Source organism: Dendrobates tinctorius, unplaced genomic scaffold (assembly GCF_039654945.1).
Source record: "Dendrobates tinctorius isolate UK_male_01 unplaced genomic scaffold, ASM3965494v1 ptg000223l, whole genome shotgun sequence".
Taxonomy (NCBI): Eukaryota; Metazoa; Chordata; class Amphibia; order Anura; family Dendrobatidae; genus Dendrobates; species Dendrobates tinctorius.
Window position 1 is genome coordinate 1794555 of NW_027361890.1, and position 24022 is coordinate 1818576.

Sequence of the window (24022 nt, forward strand, 5' to 3'; positions counted from 1 at the left end):
GGTGTCCCGCTGTCCCGGATCATGGGCGCCGCCATCTTGGAAAATGGCGGCGCATGCGCAGTGCACCCGCCAGAATCTGCAAAGCTGCAGATTCATTTGTTTATTTTGATCACTGTGATAAACGCTCACAGTGATCAAAATGAAAAAAAAGTAAATCACCATCCCCCTTATCACCCAAATAGGTAGGGACAAATAATAAAATAAAGAACATATTTTTATTTTTTCATTAGGGTTAGAATTTGGGTTAGGGTTGGAATTAGTGTTAGGGTTGGAATTAGGCTTAGGGTTAGAAATAGGGTTAGGGTTAGAATTAGGGTTAGGGTTGGAATTAGGGTTAGTGTTAGAATTAGGGTTAGGGTTGGAATTAGGGTTGGGATTAGGGTTAGGGTTGTAATTAGGGTTATGGTTGGAATTAGGGTTAAGATTAGGGTTAGGGGTGGGTTGGGGTTGGGATTAGGGTTAGGATTTTGGTTAGGGTTAGAGTTGGGATTAGGGTTAGCGGTGTGCTGGGGTTAGGGTTGTGGTTAGGGTTATGATTAGGGTTGGGATTAGGGTTAGGGGTGTGTTGGGGTTAGGGTTGGAGATAGAATTGAGGGGTTTCCACTATTTAGGCACATCACGGGGTCTCCAAACGCGACATGGCGCCACCATTTATTCCAGCCAATTTTGTGTTCAAAAAGTCAAACAGTGCTCCCTCCATTCCGAGCCCCAACATGTGCCAAAACATTGTATTATCCCCACATATGGGGTATCAGCGTACTCAGGAATAATTGCACAACAACTGTGGGGTTCTACTTTCTCCTGTTATGCTTGGGAAAATGAAAAAATTGGGGGCTAAAAAAATTATTTTTGTGGAAAAAAAATTATTTTTTATTTTCACGGCTCTGCGTTATAAACTTCTGTGAAGCACTTGGGGGTTCAAAGTGCTCACCACACATCTAGATTAGTTCCTTGGGTGGTCTAGTTTCCAAAATGTGGTCACTTGTTGGGGGTTTCCACTGTTTAGGTACATCAGGTGCTCTGCAAACGTAGCATGACGCCCGCAGACCATTCCATCAAGTCAGCATTTCAAAATGTCACTACTTCCCTTCCGAGCCTTGATGTGTGCCCAAACAGTGGTTCCCCTCACATATGGGGTACCACCCTATCAGGACAAACAGGACAACAATTTTTGGGGTCCAATTTATCCTGTTACCCTTGTGAAAATAAAAAAATAGTGGGCTAAAAATCATTTTTTGAGGAAAAAAAATATTTTTTATTTTCACGGCTTGCATTATAAACTTCTGTGAAGCACTTGGGGGTTCAAAGTGCTCACTATGCATCTAGATAAGTTCCTTAGGGGGTCTAGTTTCCAAAATGGGGTCATTTGTGCGGGAGCTCCAAAGTTTAGGCACACAGGGGCTCTCCAAACACGACATGGTGTCTGCTAACGATTGGAGCTAATTTTCCATTCAAAAAGTCAAATGACGATCCTTCCCTTCTGAGCCCTGCCATGCGCCCAAACAGTGGTTCCCCCCATATATGGGGTACCAGTGTACTCAGGACAAACTGGACAACAACTTTTGTGGTCCAATTTATCCGGCCACCCTTGGGAAAATAAAAAATAGCGGGCTAAAAAATCATTATCGAGGAAAAAAATATATTTTTTTATTATCATGACTCTGCGTTTATAAACTTCTCTTTAGCACTTGGGGGTTCAAAGTGCTCACTACACATCTAGTTAAGCTCCTTGGGGGTTCTAGTTTTCCAAAATGGAGTCACTTGTGGGGGTTTCTACTGTTTAGGCACATCAGGGGCTCTGCAAATGCAACATGACACCCGCAGAACATTCCATCAAAGTCTGCATTCCAAAATGGCGCTCCTTCCCTTCTGAGCTCTCCCATGCTCCCAAACAGTGGTTCCCCCCCACATATGGGGCATCAGTGTACTCAGGACAAATTGCACAACAACTATTGTCGTACAATTTCTCCTGTTAGCCTTTTGAAAATAAAAAATAGCTGGCTAAAAAATCATTTTTGAGGAAAAAAAAGGATTTTTTATTTTCACTGCTCTGCGTTATAAACTTCAGTGAAGCACTTGGGGGTTCAAAGTGCTCACCACACATCTAGATCAGTCCCCCGAAGGAACTTGTTTCCAAAATGGAGTCACTTGTGGGGGAGCTCCAATGTTTACGCACACAGGGGCTCTCCAAACGTGACATGGTGTCCGCTAACGATTGGAGCAAGTTTTCCAATCAAAAAGTCAAATGGCGCTTCTTCCCTTCCAGGCCCTGACGTGCTCCCAAACAGTGGTTTATGACCACATATGAGATATCAGTGTACTCAGGAGAAATTGGCCAACAAATTTTAGGATCCATTTTATCCTATTGCCCATGTGAAAATGAAAAAACTGAAGTTAAATAAAATTTTTGTGAATAAAAGTACTTTTTTTTTTACGGATCGATTTGTGAAGCACTTGGGGGTTCAAAGTGCTCACTATGCATCTAGATAAGTTCCTTGGAGGACCCATTTTATCCTGTTACCCATGTGAAAATGAAAAAATTGATGCTAAAAGAATATTTTTGTTGGAAAAATTAAAATGTCAATTTTTTCCTTCCACGTTGCTTTAGTTCCTGTGAAGCACCTGAAGGGTTAATAATCTTCTTGAATGTAGTTTTGAGTAGCTTGAGGGAAGCAGTTTTTAGAACGGTGTCACTTTTGGGTATTTTCTGCCATATAGACCCCTCAAAGTGACTTCAAATGTGAGGCGGTCCCTAAAAAAATGGTTTTGTAAATTTTGTTGTAAAAATGAGAAATCGCTGGTCAACTTTTAACCCTTATAACTTCCTAACAAAAAAGTTTTGTTTCCAAAATTGTGCTGATGTAAAGTAGACATTTGCGAAATGTTATTTATTAACTATTTTGTGTCACATAACTCTCTGGTTTAACAGAATAAAAACTCAAAATTTGAAAATTGCAAAATTTTCGCCAAATTTCCATTTTTTTTCACAAATAAACGCAAAAATTATCAACCTAAATTTACCACTAACATGAAGCCCAATATGTCATGAAAAAACAATCTCGGAATCGCTAGGATGCGTTGAAGCGTTCCTGAGTTATTACCTCATAAAGGGACACTGGTCAGAATTGCAAAAAATGGACTGGTCATTACGGTCAAAATAGGCTGGGTCATGAAGGGGTTAACAGAGAAAGGAACTCTCCCCTTAACCATAGGTTTGAAAATTCACAAGGTTTTAGGTACAGGGGTTGTAGAGGGACAGAAGTGCTTTAAGACGATACTACTTCCTTCGGGGACATGTTTCAGATTTCCATTGAGTCCCTGAATTTGAATTCATACCTTTTCGATGTCATTCACTTATACATCAATTAATATGTCTGGTCTATAAAGAATTCAACTCTAAATGTGAAAGATATTTAATGGTCCAAAAGGAAACCAAGTGTACAGAAAAAATTGAGATTATGATGCCCACCACACATTTGCTTGAATGAATAATTTCCTCCATATCAGACTGATTGTCGAATAGTTTGCCATGAGATGAAATCGTCCAGAAGATATCCACTGGTTTTCTACTCTTCATTGTGAAAGGTTTGAGAAGGATTACTACCACAGGGACATAGTATAAAAACTACCTGGTACACCTATCTGTTGTTTAAGATCCAAGCAAGGCTATCATATTCAGAGCATCCTTCAGTCTCCAGAAACTCCTTATTTTGTCCAGTGTGTCCAAATGTCTTTTCCACACTTATGATAGTAATGTAAAAATGTATGCAGAAGTACTGTTTCTCATATTTATTCCTGTCTACCACTTTTAGTTCCCAATTTTAGGCCAGATAAGGCTTAGCTCACTTCTAATGCAGGAGGCTACTAATGGAAAATTTTCCTCTGTCTTCGGGTTACATAAAATTTTTGGCCCTGTCACCAGCATTGCAGCTTGGAAGAAAATGGTGCACATTATAAAAGGTGTTCTCGTCTACTCTAAGAGCTAGGCGAATAATGTTGGAATGGGATTTTTTGGGTATGAGACATAGCAATGGCAACACCGTTTCTAGACTTGTATGCACTGTCTTAAGACATTAAGGAAACAACTTGCTTTTTTTCCAAGGTTCAGAAGGGCATATTAGATGTCTTACCTTTTAGATTTTAATACTGTTAAATCTGCTGATGCAATATTTCCATTAATATAGAATAGATTATGAAAAAGAGCCTGCTTAAAACAAACACAAACATAAACCTTGAGCATGATTTCTAAAAAGACACAAATGCACTGTATCCTTCTTTCTGTTCTGTAAATGTACAGGGTGGGCCATTTATATGGATACACCTAGATAAAATGGGAATGGTTGGTGATATCAACTTCCTGTTTGTGGCACAATACTATATGGGAAGGGGGAACTTTTCAAGATGGGTGGTGACCATGGTGGCCATTTTGAAGTCGGCCATTTTGGATCCAACTTTATTTTTTCAATGGGAAGAGGGTCATGTGACACATCAAACTTATTGAGAATTTCACAAGAAAAACATTGGTGTGCTTGGTTTTAACGTAACTTTATTCTTTCATGAGTTATTTACAAGTTTATGACAACTCATAAAATATGTTCAAAGTGCTGCCCATTGTGTTGGATTGTCAATGCAACCCTCTTCTTCAACGCTTGACACATTGATAGCAACACCGCAGAAGAAATGCTAGTCTAAGAGGGTCAAATTCCCTGTAGGAATGCTCGGACCTGACACTCATAATGTGGTGGAGCACCATCTTGCTGGAAAACTCAGGGAACGTGCCATCTTCAGTGCATAAAGAGGGCGACACATCATCATGTAGCAATTTCAGATATCCAGCGGCATTGAGGTTTCCATTGATGAAGAATTGCCCCACTATCTTTGTACCCCATATACCACACCATACCATCAATTATGGATGCCAGGTCCGAGCATTCCTACATGAACAGTTTCCTGGAAAGTGGATTGGTCATTGTGGGCCAGTTGAATGGCCACCAAGGTCTCCCGATCTGACCCCCTTAGACTTTTATCTTTGGGGTCATCTGAAGGCAATTGTCTACGCTGTGAAGATACGAGCTGTGCAGCATACGAGCTGTGCAGCATCTGAAACAATGGATACTGGAAGCCTGTGCTAGCATTTCTTCTGCGGTGTTGCTATCAGTGTGTAAAGAGTGGGAGAAGAGGGTTACATTGACAATCCAACACAATGGGCAGCACTTTGAACACATTTTATAAGTGGTCATAAACTTGTAAATAACTCATGAAAGAATAAAGTTACATTAAAACCAAGTGCATTATTGTTTTTCTTGTGAAATTCTCAATAAGATTCATGTGTCACATGACCCTCTTCCCATTGAAAAAATAATGTTGGATCCAAAATGGCCGACTTCAAAATGGCCACCATGGTCACCACCCAACTTGAAAAGTTTCCCCCCTCCCATATAATAATGTGCCACAAACAGGAAGTTGATATTGCCAATCATTTCCATTTTATTATGGTGTATCCACATAAATGACCCACCCTGTATTTAGTGTATAAAACCCAGTCTGGGCTGCCCATACTACATATACTAAGTTTATGGTAATATTAATAGAGATTAGTAAATACAACCAATCAAAAGGGACAATTATTGCCTGTAAAAAAGCTGAAGCAAGTAATGCAGCAACCTTTTTGTGGTGAATCTGGAAGGTGGGAGTACACCACAACTCACAGCATAGCTATGGAGACAGGTAGATACATCTTTAAAACACCAAAGAAACTGTACAGACAATGTGTGACATACAACAGTGAAGATGAGTGTATGAAGAAAATAAAATAGCACCAATGTAATTGATGAGAGATATAGGAAAGAAATAGGAGCTATTTATTATGAGGTTACTTTGTCACTACTAAGGTTGTGTTTGCAATAAAGAGTTTGAAAGGCATTGGATAAGTCATAGGAGACCTCAGAGTGTTATATACATCATTTCATGGAAATTGGAGCTTTTACAGGACTTTCAAACTGCTGTGAATTGATTTGACGACAATTATATTTACAAAAAAATTCAGAGAAGCTGACAAATTCAATTTTCAAAAGATTCAGTCATTTCAAAATACAAACCTTTACCAATTACAAACAATTAACCACAATATTCACTATACATGCCACAGGCTTGTATAGTGGTTTGAATGGTTTAATGAAATACCATAGATTCCATTTTCAATGCAATCATCTAATGGTAAAGGAGTGTTTTTGGCCCACTTTAAAACCTTGATTCCCCAGTGACTCTTAAGTAGTTGATTTTTTTTTACATGATATAGAGGAGTTAATGGTTTGCTTTTAAATCCCTTTAAATGCCTTTAAGACTTCAATTGCCTTTTGCCTAATATTGCTATGTATTATTCTTATGTAGACTGCTAGTCTCTGTCTTCAAGGAAACTATACTTGTTATCATATTTGTTCTCAACAACATGTTCTGGGTACATTGTAAACAAGGTATGACCCTGAGTTGATGGTGGGGGCCAAATGAGCTCCATAGAGTCACATATTGTTGTAAATGGTATAAAAATATTGCCTTTTGCTGCATTACGTCAGATAAAGTGATTTGACCACGGCTTGTGTGTTGAAGTCTCTTTGTCTCCAAGCGCTTGCAACAGAAAGGGCGAAAAACCTCACAATTCGGACTCACTGGTGATCTGGCAGAACTGACTTTGGTCAGAACGAAAACAGCTACGACATACAAAATTCAATTGGTTAGAATTATGTGTGCCATTGAAATGGTATCAAAAATTGAAAGTCCACCTATCTATTTGCAGTGTGATTTTTTAATATACTTCAGAGACTACTGCGGCAAACTTACCAATCAAATTCCCACCCCAACTACCTCTAGTTGTCCTAACAAGTTACATCGGATTCATTCCAAAATAGAATGGATTGTCTGGCATAGAAAACATTTTTTTTTTAAATAAAACATTAAAAATGTTAAGTTATTACTTTCAAGAAAGATGGAAGGATAAAGGGTTACTGCAAAAAGGTAAGTAGTTAGGTAAACCTGTTCATACATTGATTTAAGTCAAGGGTACACACACTATCTGCAGCCCCCAACATCTGATCACAGACATGCTTGTTTGGCAGCTGCTTACATGTATTATCCATGTCATACAAGAATAATTAGAAAAAGCACGCACTACAAAGTACTGACTTTAGGGGGGTGAATAGTTATGTACACTTGTAGTGGGGGAAATAAGTATTTGATCCCTTGTTGATTTTGTAACTTTGCACACTGATAAAAACATGAATAGTCTATAATTTTAAGGGTAGGTTAATTTTAACATTGAGAGATAGAATATCAAAAATAAAATCCAGAAAATTACTTTGTATAAGTTATATAAATTTATTTGCATTTTGAAGTGACAAATAAGTATTTGATCCCTCTGGCAAACAAGACTTAATACTTGGTGGCAAAACTCTTGTTGGAAAGAACAGCAGTCAGACTTTTTTGTAGTTGATGAGGTTTGCGCACATGTCAGGAGTAATTTTGGTCCACTCCTCATGCAGATCATCTCTAAATCATTAATATTTTGAGGCTGTCACTTGACAACTCGGAGCTTCAACTCCCTCCATAAGTTTTCTATGGGATTAACCCTTTTACCCCCAATGGTGGTTTGCATGTTCATGACCAGGCCAATTTTTGCAATTCTGACCACTGTCCCTTTATGAGGTAATATGTTGTGAATTCGCTTTCTGGCCTACCTCTGGTTACTAGTGAAGGTAGTGGAGCTGGTTGTATTGACAGAGGGGTCACGAGTTCTCTTTCCGGGCTCCCTCTGGTGGTTACTGGTGGTAATGGAGCTGATCTAATTAACAGAGGCCTGCCACCTGATAATGAGGAGGATGACTGGAGATCTGGAGTTTCTGACTGGATTTAAGACAGCCGATTCCCTCTATCCCTGCTGGTGATTTTTTCCTGCCTCCTGAGGTCTTAGTTTCCAGCTCAGTCCCTGCATGCTCAGCTAAGTGTTCTTTTGCTATTGTTCACATTTGATCTGGTTTTGTCGATTTCAGTTTTGTGTGTTCAGCCAGCTCCGGCTGTGGCTGTGCTGAATTTCCATTCTTATGTTACTGCTTGTGCCAGTTTGTTTTTGTCCCTTATTAGATTGGCCTCTTTTTGCTCTGCTTTCAGAATATACCAGTGTGCTGATATAGTAGGCGAAGTCTAGTGACTTCAGTATTTTTCTATCAGACGTGTTGGGCATTTTTTGAACCAGGTTTTTTGCGTGATTACAGAGTCTTTCCATTCCTGTCCTGTCTAGTTAGTGTGGGCCCCATCATTTGCTCAGTCTATTTTCCTACCTGCGTTTGTGTTTTCATCTTGTCTCACCGACAATATATGTTTGGGGGCTATCTATTCCTTTGGGGTCTGCTCTGGGGCAATTTAGATTTCCCCATTTTTGCTTTAGGCTTATTTAGTTCTCCGGCTGTGATGAGGCGTCTAGGATCATCGTAGGTACGCTCCACGGCTACTGTTAGTTGTGTAGATAGGATCAGGGGTCTGCAATCCACTTAGTTACCAACCTCTCTGGTTTTCTGTGGCTTAGCTTGGTCTTGCTTTCCTCCTCGGTGAACCAATCATAACAGTAATAACTCTGGAACGCTTTCATGGATCCCGGTAATTCTGACATTGTTTTCTCGTGACATATTGTACTTCATGTTAGTGGTAAAATTTCATTCATATAACTTGCATTTATTTGTGACAAAAATGGAAATTCGGCGAAAATTTTGCAATTTTCCAACTATGCCCTTAAATCACAGACATATGGCACACAAAAAACTTAATAAATAACATTTCCCACATGTTTACTTTACATCAGCACAATTTGGAAACCAAAATTTTTTTGTTAGGAAGTTATAAGGGTTAAAATTTGACCAGCGATTTCTCATTTTTACAACACCATTTTATTTTTAGGGACCACATCATATTTGAAGTCACTTTGAGGAGTCTATATGATAGAAAATACCCAAAAGTGACACCATTCCAAAAACTACTACACCCCTCAAGGTGCTCAAAACCACATTCAAGAAGTTTATTAACCCTTCAGGTGCTTCACAGGAATTTTTCGAAGGTTTAAAAAAATGAACATTTAACTTTTTTTCACAAAAAAATTACTTCAGGTCCAATTTTGTTTATTTTACCAAGAGTAACAGGAGAAATTGGACTTCAAAAGTTATTGTGCAATTTGTCCTGAGTACGCTGATACCTGATATGTGGGGGGAACCACTGTTTCGACGCATGGCTCAGAAGGGAAGGAGCGCCGTTTGACTTTTTCAACCCAAAATTGGCTGGAATTCAGATCGGACGCCATGTCGCATTTGGAGAGCCCCTGATGTGCCTAACAGTGGAAACCCCCACAAGTGACCACATTTTGGATACTAGACCCCCTAAGGAACTTATCTAGATATTTGTGAGAACTTTGAACCCCCAAGGGCTTCACAGAAGTTTATAACGTACAGCAGTACAATTAAAAAAACATTTTTTCCACAAAAATGATCTTTTCACCCCCAATTTTTATTTTCCCAAGGGTAACAGGAAACAAAAAGTTATTGTGCAATTTGTCCTGAGTACGCTGATGCTCTATATGTGGGGGTAAACGACTATTTGTGCACATGGCAGAGCTCGGAAGGAAAGCAGCGCCATTTGACTTTTTTGGCTGGAATTGAGATTGGACGTCATGTTGCGTTTGGAAAGCCCCTGATGTTCCTAAACAGTGGAAACCCCCCACAAATGACCCCATTTTGGAAACTAGACCCCCCAAGGAACTTATCTAGATGTGTGGTGAGAACTTTGAACCCCCAAGGGCTTCACAGAAGTTTATAATGTACAGTTGTAAAATTAAAAAATCATATTTTTTCCACGTAAAATGATCTTTTCACCTCAAATTTTTATTTTCCCAAGGGTAACAGGACCCCAAAAGTTATTGGGCAATTTGTCTTGAGTATGCTGATACCCCACATGTGGGGGTAAACCACTATTTAGGCGCATGACAGAGCTCGGAAGGGAAGCAGCGCCATTTGACTTTTTTGGCTGGAATTGAGATCAGATGCCATGCCGCGTTTGGAAAGCCCCTGATGTGCCTAAACAGTGGAAACCCACCACAAATGACACTATTTTGGAAACTAGACCCCCCAAGAAACTTATCTAGATGTGTGGTGAGCACTTTGAACCCCCAAGGGCTTCACAGAGGTTTATAACATCTGGGCATGAAAATAAAAAAATCATATTTTTTCCACAAACATGATCTTTTAGTCCCCAATTTTTTTATTTTCCCAAGGGTAACAGGAGAAGTTGGACCCCAAAAGTTGTTGTCCAATTTGTCCTGAGTACGCTGATATCCCATATGTGCATGAAAACTACTGTATGGGCACGTGTCGGGGCTTGGAAGGGAAGTAGTGACATTTTGGAATGCAGACTTTGATGGAACGGTCTGCGGGTGTCGTGTTACCTTTGCAGAGCCTCTGATGTGCCTAAACTGTTGAAACCCCCACAAGTGACCCCATTTTGGAAACTAGACCCCCCAAGGAATTTATCTAGATGTGTGGTGAGCACTTTGAACCCCAAAGTGCTTCACAGAAGCTTATAACATAGAGCCATAAAAATAAAGAAACCAATTTTTTTTCCACAAAAATGATATTTTTGCCCCCAATTTTTTTATATTCCCAAGGGAAATAGGAGAAATTGGACCACAAAAGTTGTTGTGCAATTGGTCCTTAGTAGGGGTAAACCACTGTTTGGGCACATGGCATAGCTTGGAAGGGAAGGAGCACTGTTTGACTTTCAATGCAGAATTGGCTGGAATTGAGATCAAACGCCATGTTGCATTTGGAGAGCACCTGATGTGCCCAAGCAGTGGAAACACCCCCCAATTCTAACTCCAACCCTAACCCCAACACACCCCTAACCAAAATCTCAGCCCTAACCCTAGCCCTAACCCTAATTCTAACCCTAGCCCTAACCATAGCCCTAGCCCTAACCTACCCTAAAAGACGCTTTTTATTGTAAAATAGTTTTTGCATCACATTTTGAGAGCTATAATTATTCCATATTTTGACCGACCGAGTCATGTGAGGTCTTTTTTTTGCGTGACGAGTTGACATTTTTATTGGTTCCATGTTCGGGCATGTGACATTTTTTTGATCACTTTTTATTCCAATTTTTGGGGCACAGAATGAGCAAAAACCAGCGTTTCATAAATTTCGTTTGGGGGGTGCGTTTACACCATTCCGCGAGTGGTAAAATTGATAAAGTGGTTTTATTCTTCAGGTCAGTATGATTACAGCGATACCTCATTTATGTCTTTTTTTATGTTTTGGCGCTTTTATGCAATGAAAACAATTTTATATAAAAAAAATATATATTTTTGCATCGCTTTATTCTGCAAGCTATAACTTTTTTATTTTTCACTGATGATGCTGTATGGTGGCTCATTTTTTGCGGGACAAGATGATGTTTTCAGCGGTACCATGGTTATTTACATCCGTTTTTTTATTGCGCATTATTGCACTTTTTGTTCAGTGGTATTATGATAAAGCATTGTTTTTTGCTTTGTTTTTTATTTTTATTTTTTAAGGGGTTCACTGAAGGGGTCAACTAGTGGGACAGTTTTATAGGGCAGGTCGTTACAGATGCGGAGATACTAAATATGTGTACTTTTATTGATTTGTTTTTTTTTTAATTTCCAAAAAATGTATTTATTAGGGAATATTTTTTTCAATTTATTTTTTTAGGGATTTGTTATAAATAATTTTTACACATATTTTTTTTCTTTATTTTATTGTCCCGGGGGGGGACATCACTATCTAGTGTCAGATCGCTGATCTGACAGTCTGCACAGCACTCTGTCAGATCAGCGATCTGACAGGCGCTTCTTCAGGCTTTCTTAGTGCCCTCTCTCATCAGGCACTGAGGAAGCCGCCTCCTTGCAGGCCCCGCCCCCGCGGTCATCTTGGATTCGGGGGCCTGCAGGGAAGGAGACCCTGGGAGCAGCGCAGCACATTGCGCTTCTCCGGGAGTCTCAGGGAAGCACGCAGGGAGCGCCCTCCCTGCCGATGCTTCCCTAATCCCCTGTACACTGCGGTCATGTTTGATCACAGTGTGCCAGGGGTTAATGTGCCGGGGTGGTCCGTGACCACCCCTGGCATATAGTGCCGGGTGTCAGCAGTGATAATCAGCTGACACCAGGCCGCGATCAGCAGCACCCCCACACCCAGGAGCAGCACTGATCGCTTAGACGTACTATCCGTCCCTGGTCATATGGGCCCAGGTACTGTGGACGGGATAGTACATCTGATGTCAGAAAGGGGTTAATGTCTGGAGACTGGCTACGCCACTTCATGACCTTAATGTGCTTCTTTTTGAGCCACTCCTTTGTTGGCTTGGCTGTAAGTTTTGGGTCATTGTCTTGCTGGAAGACCCAGCCACGTCCCATTTTTAATGTCCTGGCGAAGGGAAGGAGGTTGTCACTCGGGATTTAACGGTATATAGCTCCATCCATTCTCCCACTGATGCGGTGAAGTAGTCCTGTGCCCTTAGCAGAGAAACACTCCCAAATATAATCTTTTCACCTCCATGCTTGACAGTGGGGACAGTGTTCTTTGGGTCATAGGCAGCATTTCTCTTCCTCCAAACAAGGCGAGTTGAGTTAATGCCAAATGGCTCAATTTTTGTCTGATATGACCACGGCAACTTCTCCCAATCACTCACAAAATCATCCAGGTGTTCATTGGCATATATCAGACGGGACTGCAAATGTGCCTTCTTGAGCAGGGGGACCTTGCAAACACAGCAGGATTTAAAAGCTTCACAGTGTAATGTGTTACCAATGATTTTCTTCATGACTGTGGTCCCATCTGCCTTGAGATCATTATCAAGTTCCCCCTGTAGTTTTATGCTGATATCTCACCTTTCTCATGATCAAGGATACCCCATGAGGTGAGATTTTGCATGATGCTCCAGACTGTTGTCGATTGACAGTCATTTTGTATTTCTTACATTTTCTTATTATTGCACCAACAGTTGTCTCCTTCTCACCCAGCATTTTACGTATGGTTTTGTAGCCCATTCCAGCTTTGTGCAGGTCTATGATCTTGTCCCTGACAGCCTTAGAAAGCTCTTTGGTCTTGACCATGCTGTAGAGGTTAGAGTCTGACTGATTAATTGAGTTTGTGGACAGGAGTCTTTTATAAAGGTGACTATGTAAGACAGCTGTCTTTAATGCAGGAAAGTTGATTAGGAGCGTCTAACTGGTCTGTAGGAGCTAGAACTCTTAATGGTTGGTAGGGGATAAAATACTTATTTCTCACTGCAAAATGCAAATAAATGTACGGTATATAATTTATATAATGTGATTTTCTGGATTTTATTTTTGATATTCTATGTCTCAATGTTAAAATTAACCTACCCTTAAAATTATTGACTGTTCCTGTCTTTGTCAGTGGGAAAACTTAGAAAATCAGCAAGGGATCAAATACTTATTTCCCCCACTGTAAATTTTTTTCACTTCAGTTCACTAACTTAGACTATTTAGTGCTGATGTGTCACAAATCGGATTACAAAAATATTTAAACACAAGTTGTAATGTAATAAAACAGTTAAAAAGACAAAGGGGAGGAATACTTTCACAAGCCACTTTAGACAAGTTAGGACTCTCCTACTCCTTTCTGGAGTGCCATACAGTGGTTGATATGAGAGGCCAAACATACATGAGTGCTGTTCTCTTCATAGAAGTTTTTTCCAGTTTTATTCACATTAAATTTGTAGGTCATCGATGTCAGATTATGCTCAGACGTCAGACACCTCCACCAATTAGTTGTTTGCAGGTCTTGTGAAGGACAAAAGTAGAGTATGTAAGGAGAAGCACCGGACCGCGAGTACCTGCACTGTGTCGGGTCCGGAACTGCTGAGGTTGTGTCCCTTGTTGTCCGGGGAAAGGCTTAAAAACTCAGAAAGAACCCCTGACCTGGCAGCAGGGGGCGTGCCCAAAGAAAAGCTTGAGCGGCAGTAGTTAGCTTTGGCGCGGGCAGACATCGCGCTGCAGGCTGAGCAGTGTGCTTCTTCCCCTGAGCACCCGTGCTGCATCACTCTGCGCCCGTCCATCACCCGAGTGACTAGGAGAGACTGAGCAGTTGGGTGTCCTGCCTTCACCCGACTGAGAGCTGCCGTGTCCTCCGCAGCTGTGAGCAGAGTGCCTGGGCCGCTGAAAGAGAGCCATGCACCAGATAGACTTTTGTGGCCTGACCAGCCAATCCTTGTGGATCATCCTACGCTGGACCCTGTAAGTGATGTGGCCCTGTTTGCCTCGGCCACGCCAACCTATGGACTAGGGGCTCAGCGGAAGCTACCAGAGACCGACCGCTTCCACCACAAGAAGCACTGTTGCGTGAAAGACCCCACTGGAACCACACCACTCCATCTGCTGCTGGTGCCATTGTCTCCCAAGCTTCAGCTAAGGACTGAGAGGCCTTTGATATGATAAGTAATTTCAGGAACTGCCATGGTTACTTTTACTGCTCACTTTTGTTGCTTCTTATCTGCCATGGTACTGTTTAACTTCCATTTAACTGTTTATCTTCCTACAAGGATTTTAACCCATGTTATATTAAATCTATTCAAGTTGTTAACCCTTGCTCTTCCTCTCTCGCTTCACTGCATCCTGCAATCTGCTGACACTTGGCATAGTCAGGAGGATGCAGTTTTCAAGCGCAGAGACAGCAGTCAAAGTGGCCGGGGGTGCCCCAAGGGCCAGCTTGCCATTGGGGAGCCATGCTCAGCAATCTCCCAAAATTTGCCCGGAGTAATTCATTGTTGTGGGACTGGACCGAGTGTGTCAATGAATGCTGAGAATGCACCCTATGATACCTGCTATGCAAGCAGAAACTGCTGTGATGGCCCTTGATGGAGAAGCCAGATGTTCTGTGATGTTTCGGCCCCCACATGAGCAAAACACTTTTACTATGGTGTTGCAGATCCTGGATGAGATGGTTTGTGATCCTACAAACATTGGAGAATTGTGCATGCGCCTGTTCAACTATGAACAGAGTGAGGGGGGAGCCTATGATCCAATATATGAACGCTTTGCAGAATATACATGCAGCAATTGCTAAGCGGGATGATGTGGGAGTGGGGTCCCCTGATGTGATCTTGAGGGACCTGCTGAAAGCCAGACTCAGAATCCCATTGCTTAAACAGGCCTTGCGAGAGTCCTTGCGCATTAATCTCTGCATGTGTTTTCTAGAAGTAGGGGCAGAGGCACACACGCGCGAGCAGTGTGCTTCTTCCCCTGAGCACCCGTGCTGCATCACTCTGCTATGACAGCCTAGGCAGGGAAGGTCCGGAGTGGGGAGGTACCTGCTTCATCAGAAGCTAAGCCAGGATTGGTCAGAGAGATCAGGAAGGAAATCCAAGGAATGCGAGAAGAGTGGTCTGATATCAGAAAGATCCCTCCTGTAGCACTAGATCCAACCAAAGACAGAACTGGCCCTGAGTCCCATTTGCCTGTTGCACCACGTTAGGATCTGAGACAGCCTAAGACAGAGTAGCAGGCGATCTGCTTCAGGTGTGGAGATGTTAGACATTATCATAAAATTATCGTAGGCATCCCATAGAATGTAAGTCTGCAAGGACAGGGTCCCCTTCCCTCTGTACCAGTCTGTCATTGTAAATTTGTTTACTGTTAACGATATCTATAACTTTGTATGTAACCCCCTTCTCATGTACAGCACCATGGAATTAATGGCGCTATATAAATAAATAAATAAATAATAATAATAATAATAATTATGCCCGCGGGTGTGCGAAGCATGGAAGGCGGCTCACGCGTCAGCCGTTAAACTAGTGGGCTCCGTGGCTGGGGGGATGACAGCTGGAGCCAGAACAGCCAAGAAGGAGATAAGGTAGTCCCAAAAGTTTAGTTTCCCTGAGCCCTCTTGTATAGGCCAAATTGAAAGGTCAGGCCGTCTCTGTTTAGTTGACACCAGTTCCCAGGTCACAACCATGCCCAAAGCATACTTCAGACATCATTTTTCAGGGGCTATACGGCCCGAGTGGGGCCCTGTAATTAAGCTGAGGGTGGCTAACCAGTTATCCATCCCAGTCGCAGGGGTGGTCTGTATGCAAGCGACAGTATGCGGCATAGATGTGGGCCGAAAAGGGATAGTGCTACTGGCCAGTGGCTCCGATGACGGTCCTCAGTGACCTTGATGTGTTGACCAGTGATGAATGTGTTGAAAGAACTTGGAACCCTGCTAATCAGTAGGCCACCTTTCTAGACAGTTGGAGCCCCCAAACCCCTCAGAGGAAGGTATTCCAGCAATTGATGCGAGTCGCCCAGGCACAAGAAGCATTCCATGACGGGAAGGTCCTAGGGAAGGTAGTAGTCCCTGCAGCCGCCAAACTTGTCCTACCAGTGCTTACGCTGCCCGTACGAGCCTGCACACCACTTGAAGGAGTGGAAGTTCAGATTGAGCCAACTGCAACAGACAAGATACCCAGGTACTCCTTGTTGCTCGAACCTTGGCCAGTGTTCGCGACGGTAACGTAGTGGTGCGGTGTGTCAACCTTGGGGAAGAAAGTCTGACTCTCTCGTCTAGAAGTGAGGTGGCAGAGGTACTGGGAATGCCCAAAGAATTAGTACCACCAGAGGCTGTGCAGTTAGCAGTGAAACTGGGAGACCTGTGGACTGTAGCTGTCACTATGACCCCAGAACAGCCACCTGGGAGTTTGAGAGAGGGATGCTGGATCTTGAAGCAGATGTGGATCGAGTTGTCGAAACTCTCCCCACAGCAAGTACAACAGGCGGAGAACATGCTGAAGCGCTACCAGGATGCTTTCACCAGTCATGAGGAGGGCTTCGGGTGCACTACTGCAGTAATTCATGAGATCCCTACAGGGAGTGCCACCTCTAACCGAGAGAGATACCGTCAAATTCCACCTCAAATGTACCAAGAGGTTAACGATGTGCAGGCCTTTCTAGGGCTCACGGGATATTACTGGAGGTTCATAAAAGACTTCACTCACATCTCCAACCTGTTGCTAGAACTACTCAAAGGAGTGCCATCTGGAGTGAAGAATCAAACTATCCAGTGGGGAAGCAGTCAGGAGGAAGCCTTCCCGGCTTTAAAGATGGCTTTGGTGGAAACTCCAATACTGGCCTATGCTGATTTCTCACAACTGTTCATCTTGCACACTGACGGAAGTCTACATGGACTGGGGTCCATGCTCACCCAAGTACAAGATGGAAAAAACGAGTGATTGCCTACGCGAGCCGATATCTCCACAACTCGGAGTGGAACCCTGACAACTACAGTTCTTTAAAATTGGAGCTGCTGGTGCTGGTATGGGTGATGACGGAAGTTTGCTGAATACCTGTCGTGGTCCGAAGTTTTAGTGAGAACTGACAACAACCCGCTGGCTCACCTAGAAAACGCCAAACTGGAAGGCCTTGGAACAGCGATGGGTGGCCCGCATGGCGAAATACTGGTATAAGATTGTGGGTCGCCCTCCCAGGGCTGTGGGGTACTCGGTACCGGGCCGGTATTAGCGGGATGTGTCACAGCAGTGGGGACCCGGTCCGTGGCCCTGGGCGCCCAAGTAATGGGGGAATGTAATGATTTGAATGAATAGTTCGTGACGCCACCTGTGGTGTTCGGCAAGTGAGATGTTAGGCTGACGCTGCATGCAGATCCTCTGGGGCTGGTGGTGTGTTGCAGCCAAGATGGTGAAGCTCCCCACAGGTGGAGCTGTAGCCCCAGGGCAGTGTAGATGTGGGGGAAGAGGAGAGGCACACGCGGTGTAGAAGCTGGTACCCAGATGTAGCGGGGCTGGATGCGTGGGCGCAAGAATGAATGGAGGACACCAGGGCTTGCAGTTCCAAAGCTTTACTCACAGTCTGTAGTATACACAGGTGCCTGCCTCCGTGCCGTGTCCTCCGGGTCAGGGACTCAGTCAACCTCCAGGCAAGATGGAATGCTCCCTTCCAACGCTCCGCCAACATGTGCCTTTCTGAACGTCTCCTCTATAGTGCCTTTAAGTGTGAAGTACTCCCAGTACTGAGTTACACTGGAGTGCCTCCTGACAGATCTTCCCAAGAACTCTACTTGTACGGCAGACAGCTGTAACCTGCTTCGGGGACTCCTTACTCCTGAATCCTGGCTCACTATCAATGTTGCTGTTGTGCCCCCAAGTCTTAGATGGGAGTAGTGCATTTACAGCCCACTACTCCAACGGTGTCTGCTGTAGAACCATTAGTGTCCATACAACCTCAGGGACCGGGCCCCGGCCTTGCGCTTAGAACTTCTAGGCAGGGTTCTTCCTCTAACCCACGTCCTCTCAGTTCCCTTTTACTTCTTCATTCCGTTCTAATCTCTCTCTCTTATGGAAGATCAGGTTTCAGTTCAATGTCTTTCTCCTTCTTTCCTTTCCCGTGCCAGCAGACCCAGGTCACTCAGGTCTGCTGCAGCACCTCCTTCCTCCATCCCTCTCTCAGGGATCTTCTTTCCTCACTCCTCTCTGAGTGGCTTCCTCTCTCAGACTGACCTGTAATTCTAAACCTTCCCGCTCTTTTATGTATTCTCAACTCCACCCGCCTCCCAGCATGTTTCGTGTTCCAAGCAGGGAGCCACCAAAGGTGCTCTGCTACTCTCTAAGCAAGGAGCCACAATGTGGCTTTGCTGAACTACCATGTGGTGTGGGATGCGAGTGTTAGAGCGTGGTCAGGAGCCTCCAACTTACCTGGATGGTGTGGTACCACACCTCAGGAGGAGGTGCGGTACCTCTGTGGCGACTGAAGCCTCAGGGGCGCCACAATTGCATATCAGAAAGAAGCTGAAAACACTCCTGCTGATGCCTTATCCAGAGTGAACCACAAGCATTCAGGCCGAGATCTAGATGAAGAATTGGAGGCAGAAGAGTTTCCGAGCTTCCAGGACTTCTCCCGGTCACTGGCAACGACACAGGGACAGATCGGCGAGGCATCCGAGGAACAGGTGCTCGGGCGACCTCGAGATGATTGGGTACAACTACAGCAGGAGAACAAAGAACTTGCTCAGCGGGTGGCAATGAAGCAGCTCTCCAGTTGAGAAGAAAGACGTGCTCTATCTCCAGGGGCTCTACAGATTCTCAGACAATGGGAAAGGCTCCAGCTGAAAGACCAAGTGCAGTTGGTGCGTGAGTTGGGGGTCGCTTGGCAGGTGGTATTCCGTGAGAAGTTGATCAGCATAGTGGCCATGGAGGCTCATGAGAGGGATGCTCACTTCAGCACCGAAAAAACATTTCAGTGGTTGCAGAAGTTGGTCTACCATCCTCGACTGAAAACTGCAGTAGAGGAGGCCTGTCAGCGATGCCGAAGCTGTGAATTGGCAAAAACCCCAGAACAAAGGGCTCCCACTCAGACCATCTACTCCTCTGGAGTTGATGATGATCGACTACTTGACTGTGGGTCCTGCTCACCTCGGCTATGAACATTGTCTGGTCATGACTGACCACTTCACCAAGTTCGCAGTGGTTACCCCAACTCGGCATCAGACTGCTGAGTAAGCTGCGCATGCTACCTGTTGAGACTTCATCCGAGTATACGGCTGCCCAAAGCGAATCCATTCTGATCAAGGTGCTTGTTTCTAAGGCCGAGTGTTGGAAGAATTGCACAGTATATACCAAATCGAGAAGTCAAGAACAACACTCTATCACCCTCAAGGAAATGGAGCCTGTGAGCATTTTAACCAGACACTGATTCAGATGCTGAGAACTCTGGAGGAAGAACGGAAGGCCCGTTGGCCTGAATATTTGCCTGAATTGGTCTGGGTGTAGAATAACCGGGTGCACTGCAGAACAGGATACACTCCGTACACCTTCCTGTTCAGGCGGAAGGGTTGAGAGATCACAGAGTTGGGGCTGGATCCAGAAGAAGACTACCCACGGACGGGGGTGTCTTCCTGGGTCAGAGAGCACAGACATTGGCTGCAGACTCTTAATCAGCTGGTCCAAATCAAGATCCGAGAGCTTGAACATCGTGAATCACCTCCCCTCTGTGGATCAGCTCTTAAAGTGGGAGACCGACTGTTGGTTCGGGACAAGAGGCCATGGGGCAAGCTGGAATACTGGTGGGAGATAACTCCATACTGGGTGAAATGCTGGGTTGACAATGCTGGCCCGGTATATGAGATTTAACCTGAAGGCAAGGAAGAGGCGCCTACTCGAATAGCTCACTGCAACAGGTTGCGTTCCTGCCTGTCATGGGACCCTGTGGAGGAAGAGAGAGAAATCGACCTTCCCAAGGCTCCTGACTATGAAGAAGAGGAACCTCTTACCCCTTCTTCAGACTTAGGAGGAGCCCAGGCTGCCAGTCCAGGGGAAATAGGGCGACCAGAAACTCCGAAAATGGCTGTTCCCGAGGAACCGAGCTCCCCCTCATCTTCCATTACTCAAACTGACTCCACCACCCAACTTAACTTACGCCGCACTGAATGAACCACGGTGGGCATACCCCCTACTTGCTATGACCAGGATCAATTTATTTGGCAATGGATCATTCAAGAAATAGAAGAGTGCCAGTGCTTACTGCAAGAACACTCGCCTGCGGAATGGCGAGCTAAAGGAGAGGGGGAGTGTAAGGAGAATCACAGACACCTCGGGTATCTGCACTGCACCGGGTGCAGAACTGCTGAGGTTGCATCCCTTGTTGTCAGGGGGAAGGCTTTAAAGACCAGACAGAACCCCTGACCTGGCAGCAGGGGGCGTGCCCAAAGAAAAGCGTGCATGGCAACTTTGGCGCAGGCAGACAGCGTGCAGCAGTCTGAGGAGTGTGTTCCTTCCCCTAACCACCCGCGCTGCGTCACTCTGCACCTTCCAGTCTCTGCCATCACTTGAGTGTCTAGGAAAGACCGAGTAGTTAGGTGTCCTGCCTTCACCTGACTGAGAGATGTCGTGTGCTCCGCAGCTGTGAGCACAGTGTCTGGGCCACTGAGAGAGAGCCGTGCACCAGATAGACTTTTGTGGCCTGACCAGCCTATCCTTGTGGATCATCCTACGCCGGACCCTGTAAGTGCTGCGGCCCTGTTTGACTTGGCCGCAACAACCTATGGACTACGGGCTCAGCGGAAGGTACTGGAGACCAACCACTACCGCCAGAAGATGGACTGTTGCATTAAAGACCTCACTGGAACCACACCGTACCATTTGCTTCTGGCGCCATTGTCTCCCAACTTCAGCTAAGGACTGAGAGGCCTTTGATACAATAAGTGATTTCAGGAACTGCCATTATTATGTTTACTGCTCACTTTTGTTGCTTATTATCTACCACTGTACTGTTTAACCTCCCTTTAGCTGTTTATCTCCGTGCGAGGAGTTTAACCCCTGTTATATTAAATCTGTTCAAGTTGTTAACCCTTGCTCTGCTTCTCTCGCGTCACTGCATCCCGCAACCTGCTTACAAGTGTGCAGAGTGTGGACTCCACATCTCTGTATACTGTATATTGGCTGTTCTCAGGTATCAAAGCTCAACTCTTATTGAAGTGAATGGGAACTGAGCTGCAGTGCAGAAAAATGGCCACTACAGTGTACAGATTCTGCTCCCTATACTATTTATTTCCAGACTCTGCTGGTCCTGAAAACAGCTGACTGATGAAATTTTCAGGTATTATTTTCCACTAATATTGATAACCTATCCTCTGAATACTTTATTCTCGGTCAACCCCTTTAACTGTAATGGAGAGAGCTGCATTCAGGATCTCATTCCTCTCTGGAGTACAAGAAAGGGAGAAGGTGAACCCTCAATTTCTCTACGGCTGGAAGTTTTGGACATTTAGGCATATATTTTCAATAGGGCTGGGGTCACACTTGCGAGAAACTCACACATGTCTCGCACTTCAACACCCGGCACTGCCACCGGCACTCAGACCGGAGCGTTTAGCTGCATAGAAATACATGCAGCCGCACTCTCAGTTCCCGAGTGCCTGCGGCAGTGTCGGGTATTGAGGTGTGAGGCACGTGCGAGTTTCTCGCTAGTGTGACCCCGGCCTAAGTCATAAATGTCTAGTTTTAATACCCCTTTACGGTTGATTGCAGTCCTTGAAATTGGTTCAGTCTGGCAATGTGGCCCTTAGCTGAAAAGGTTATACACCCTGATTTAACTATCACTATGCATTTCACACACAAAATTATAATTTATAAATCCGAAAACTTTTTTACTTTTTCAATTAAAAGATATTATAGAAATACAGTACCTTCATTTGGGCCTAGAGTCACAGTCACAGATTGACTAAAGACCTTCCGTCTCACAGCCTTGTTGTAAACAATGGCAGCTGCACTGATATTGACACTGACATTTGTGGGTTTTGCTGTTAAGTTCTTGAGGTTCAGTATTGCTTCAATGTCATCTCCAACCTTGGGGGACCCAGCAAATGATATCTCTCCAGAAACCTCAACTTCACGGCTTGGGGCTGACCTAGGACGTCCATCTGCAGAGAATGCTACAAATCCTGGAGTCAAACCAATCAACCGCAGAGCTTTATTGTATGTTTGCCTCTCTTCAGATGAACCTGGAGGTAGAAGGGATATTAGTACTTCCTTATTCTACATTATTGATATCCAGCCTGTGACTTTTCAATTTGTGGGAATGTAGAATTATACTAGCATGCTGGGAGTTGTAGTTTCCCAAAAGCTGTATAGCCACATTGTCACTCTGCAGCGATACAGGTAGATGCAAGGTCCACTAGATAGGAATAGAGTGAATGGAGGAGTGCACAAAGCAAGAGCAGACCAGCAGTGCAGCAGCGAGGCTACCACCAGGTGGCAGCAGAATAGTGAAACAAGCCGGGTCGATATTAATCTGTAGCGCAGTACCAAAGGAATAAGCAAGCACAAAGTCAGAAACAAAACAAGTGGCTCAATACAGGTCAGGAGCAGATATTCCAAAGAAAATAGACAAACAGCAGGTCTGGGTCCAAGCCAAGTCAAATACCAGGGAGTCAACACACGAGAAGGGGAACATAGACTTGGGATGGGAAGAGGGAAATAAACAGACACGGGTACAGTCTGCAAAAGCAGCTGGACAAATCAGTGCAAGCAGAGTCAGCTACACACGCCGTAGGCAGAAATTATAACTGACATCACCTGCAGGATGCAGTGGAGAGAAATAGCTGGCCTGAAGCCAGAGTGAGGCAGAGAAAAGTTAACCCTTGACATTATCAGACCGGGAAAGAGATAGGATGCAAAACCTGGCTTGGATCAAGACACACATGATTGGTCTTGTTATACATAGTAATATTGCAGTACCTTCAGCATTCTTGTATTCACTTGTGATATTGACGTAACTATCACTTCCCACAGCCTTTGTGCAAATGAGTTGACCAACTTTTGTACGATTTGTTCCACCCAAGGTTTTTCTATTATCCCGCTGTACAATTACTTTAATCACATCTGCATTTGTTTCCGAAAACACAAAGCGAGTATCATATGGCTTATCCACATCGCCTTCTTTTACTGCACGTTGAGATGTAGGACCTAGTTGGAAAATGCCTATAAACAGAAATTTGAATCTTATAAAAAAGTTGCCATTCATAGAAATTGATATTAAGCAAGCATCTTCAAAGATACATAGTATCTGTAATATATCAAAGCCTTGTTAGGTATTTCCCAACTAAACTTAATGGCAACCTGTCAGCAGGATTGTGCACAGTAACCTACACACAGTGTCAGGTTGGCGCCGTTATACTGATTAAAATGATACCTTGGTTGATGAAATCTGTCTTGTGGTTATTTTTGAATCTTTATTTTCAGTTTTGCTTTATTTTTTAATCTTTATTTTCAGTTGTGCATTAATGATATGCTCGTGCCCCGAGGCGGCCTGTGGATGGGGCTTCGTGTGGTGCTCTAATTAGGTATTTATAATGCAGACTGCTGACAGGTCACCGATCCCCCTAGTTTACATAATGAATATATGTACATACTGAAAAAAACGCTTCTGCAGGCAGACACTGACCATAGCACCTGCACTGCA

At 44.0% G+C, this 24022-nt stretch overlaps 1 protein-coding gene across 2 annotated transcripts in view; it reads right to left on the reverse strand.

Annotated features, from left to right (window-relative positions):
- Positions 1-24022, reverse strand: part of LOC141059042 (protein-glutamine gamma-glutamyltransferase E-like) — a 147072-nt gene that overhangs the window by 25101 nt on the left and 97949 nt on the right. For both annotated transcript variants that reach the window (XM_073555252.1, XM_073555251.1), the window contains exons 9-10: positions 23299-23541; positions 22248-22562 (exon numbers count right to left, since the gene is read on the reverse strand). In XM_073555252.1, coding sequence (XP_073411353.1) covers positions 22248-22562; positions 23299-23541 — 558 coding nt within the window. The remainder of the gene's footprint in view (positions 1-22247; positions 22563-23298; positions 23542-24022) is intronic.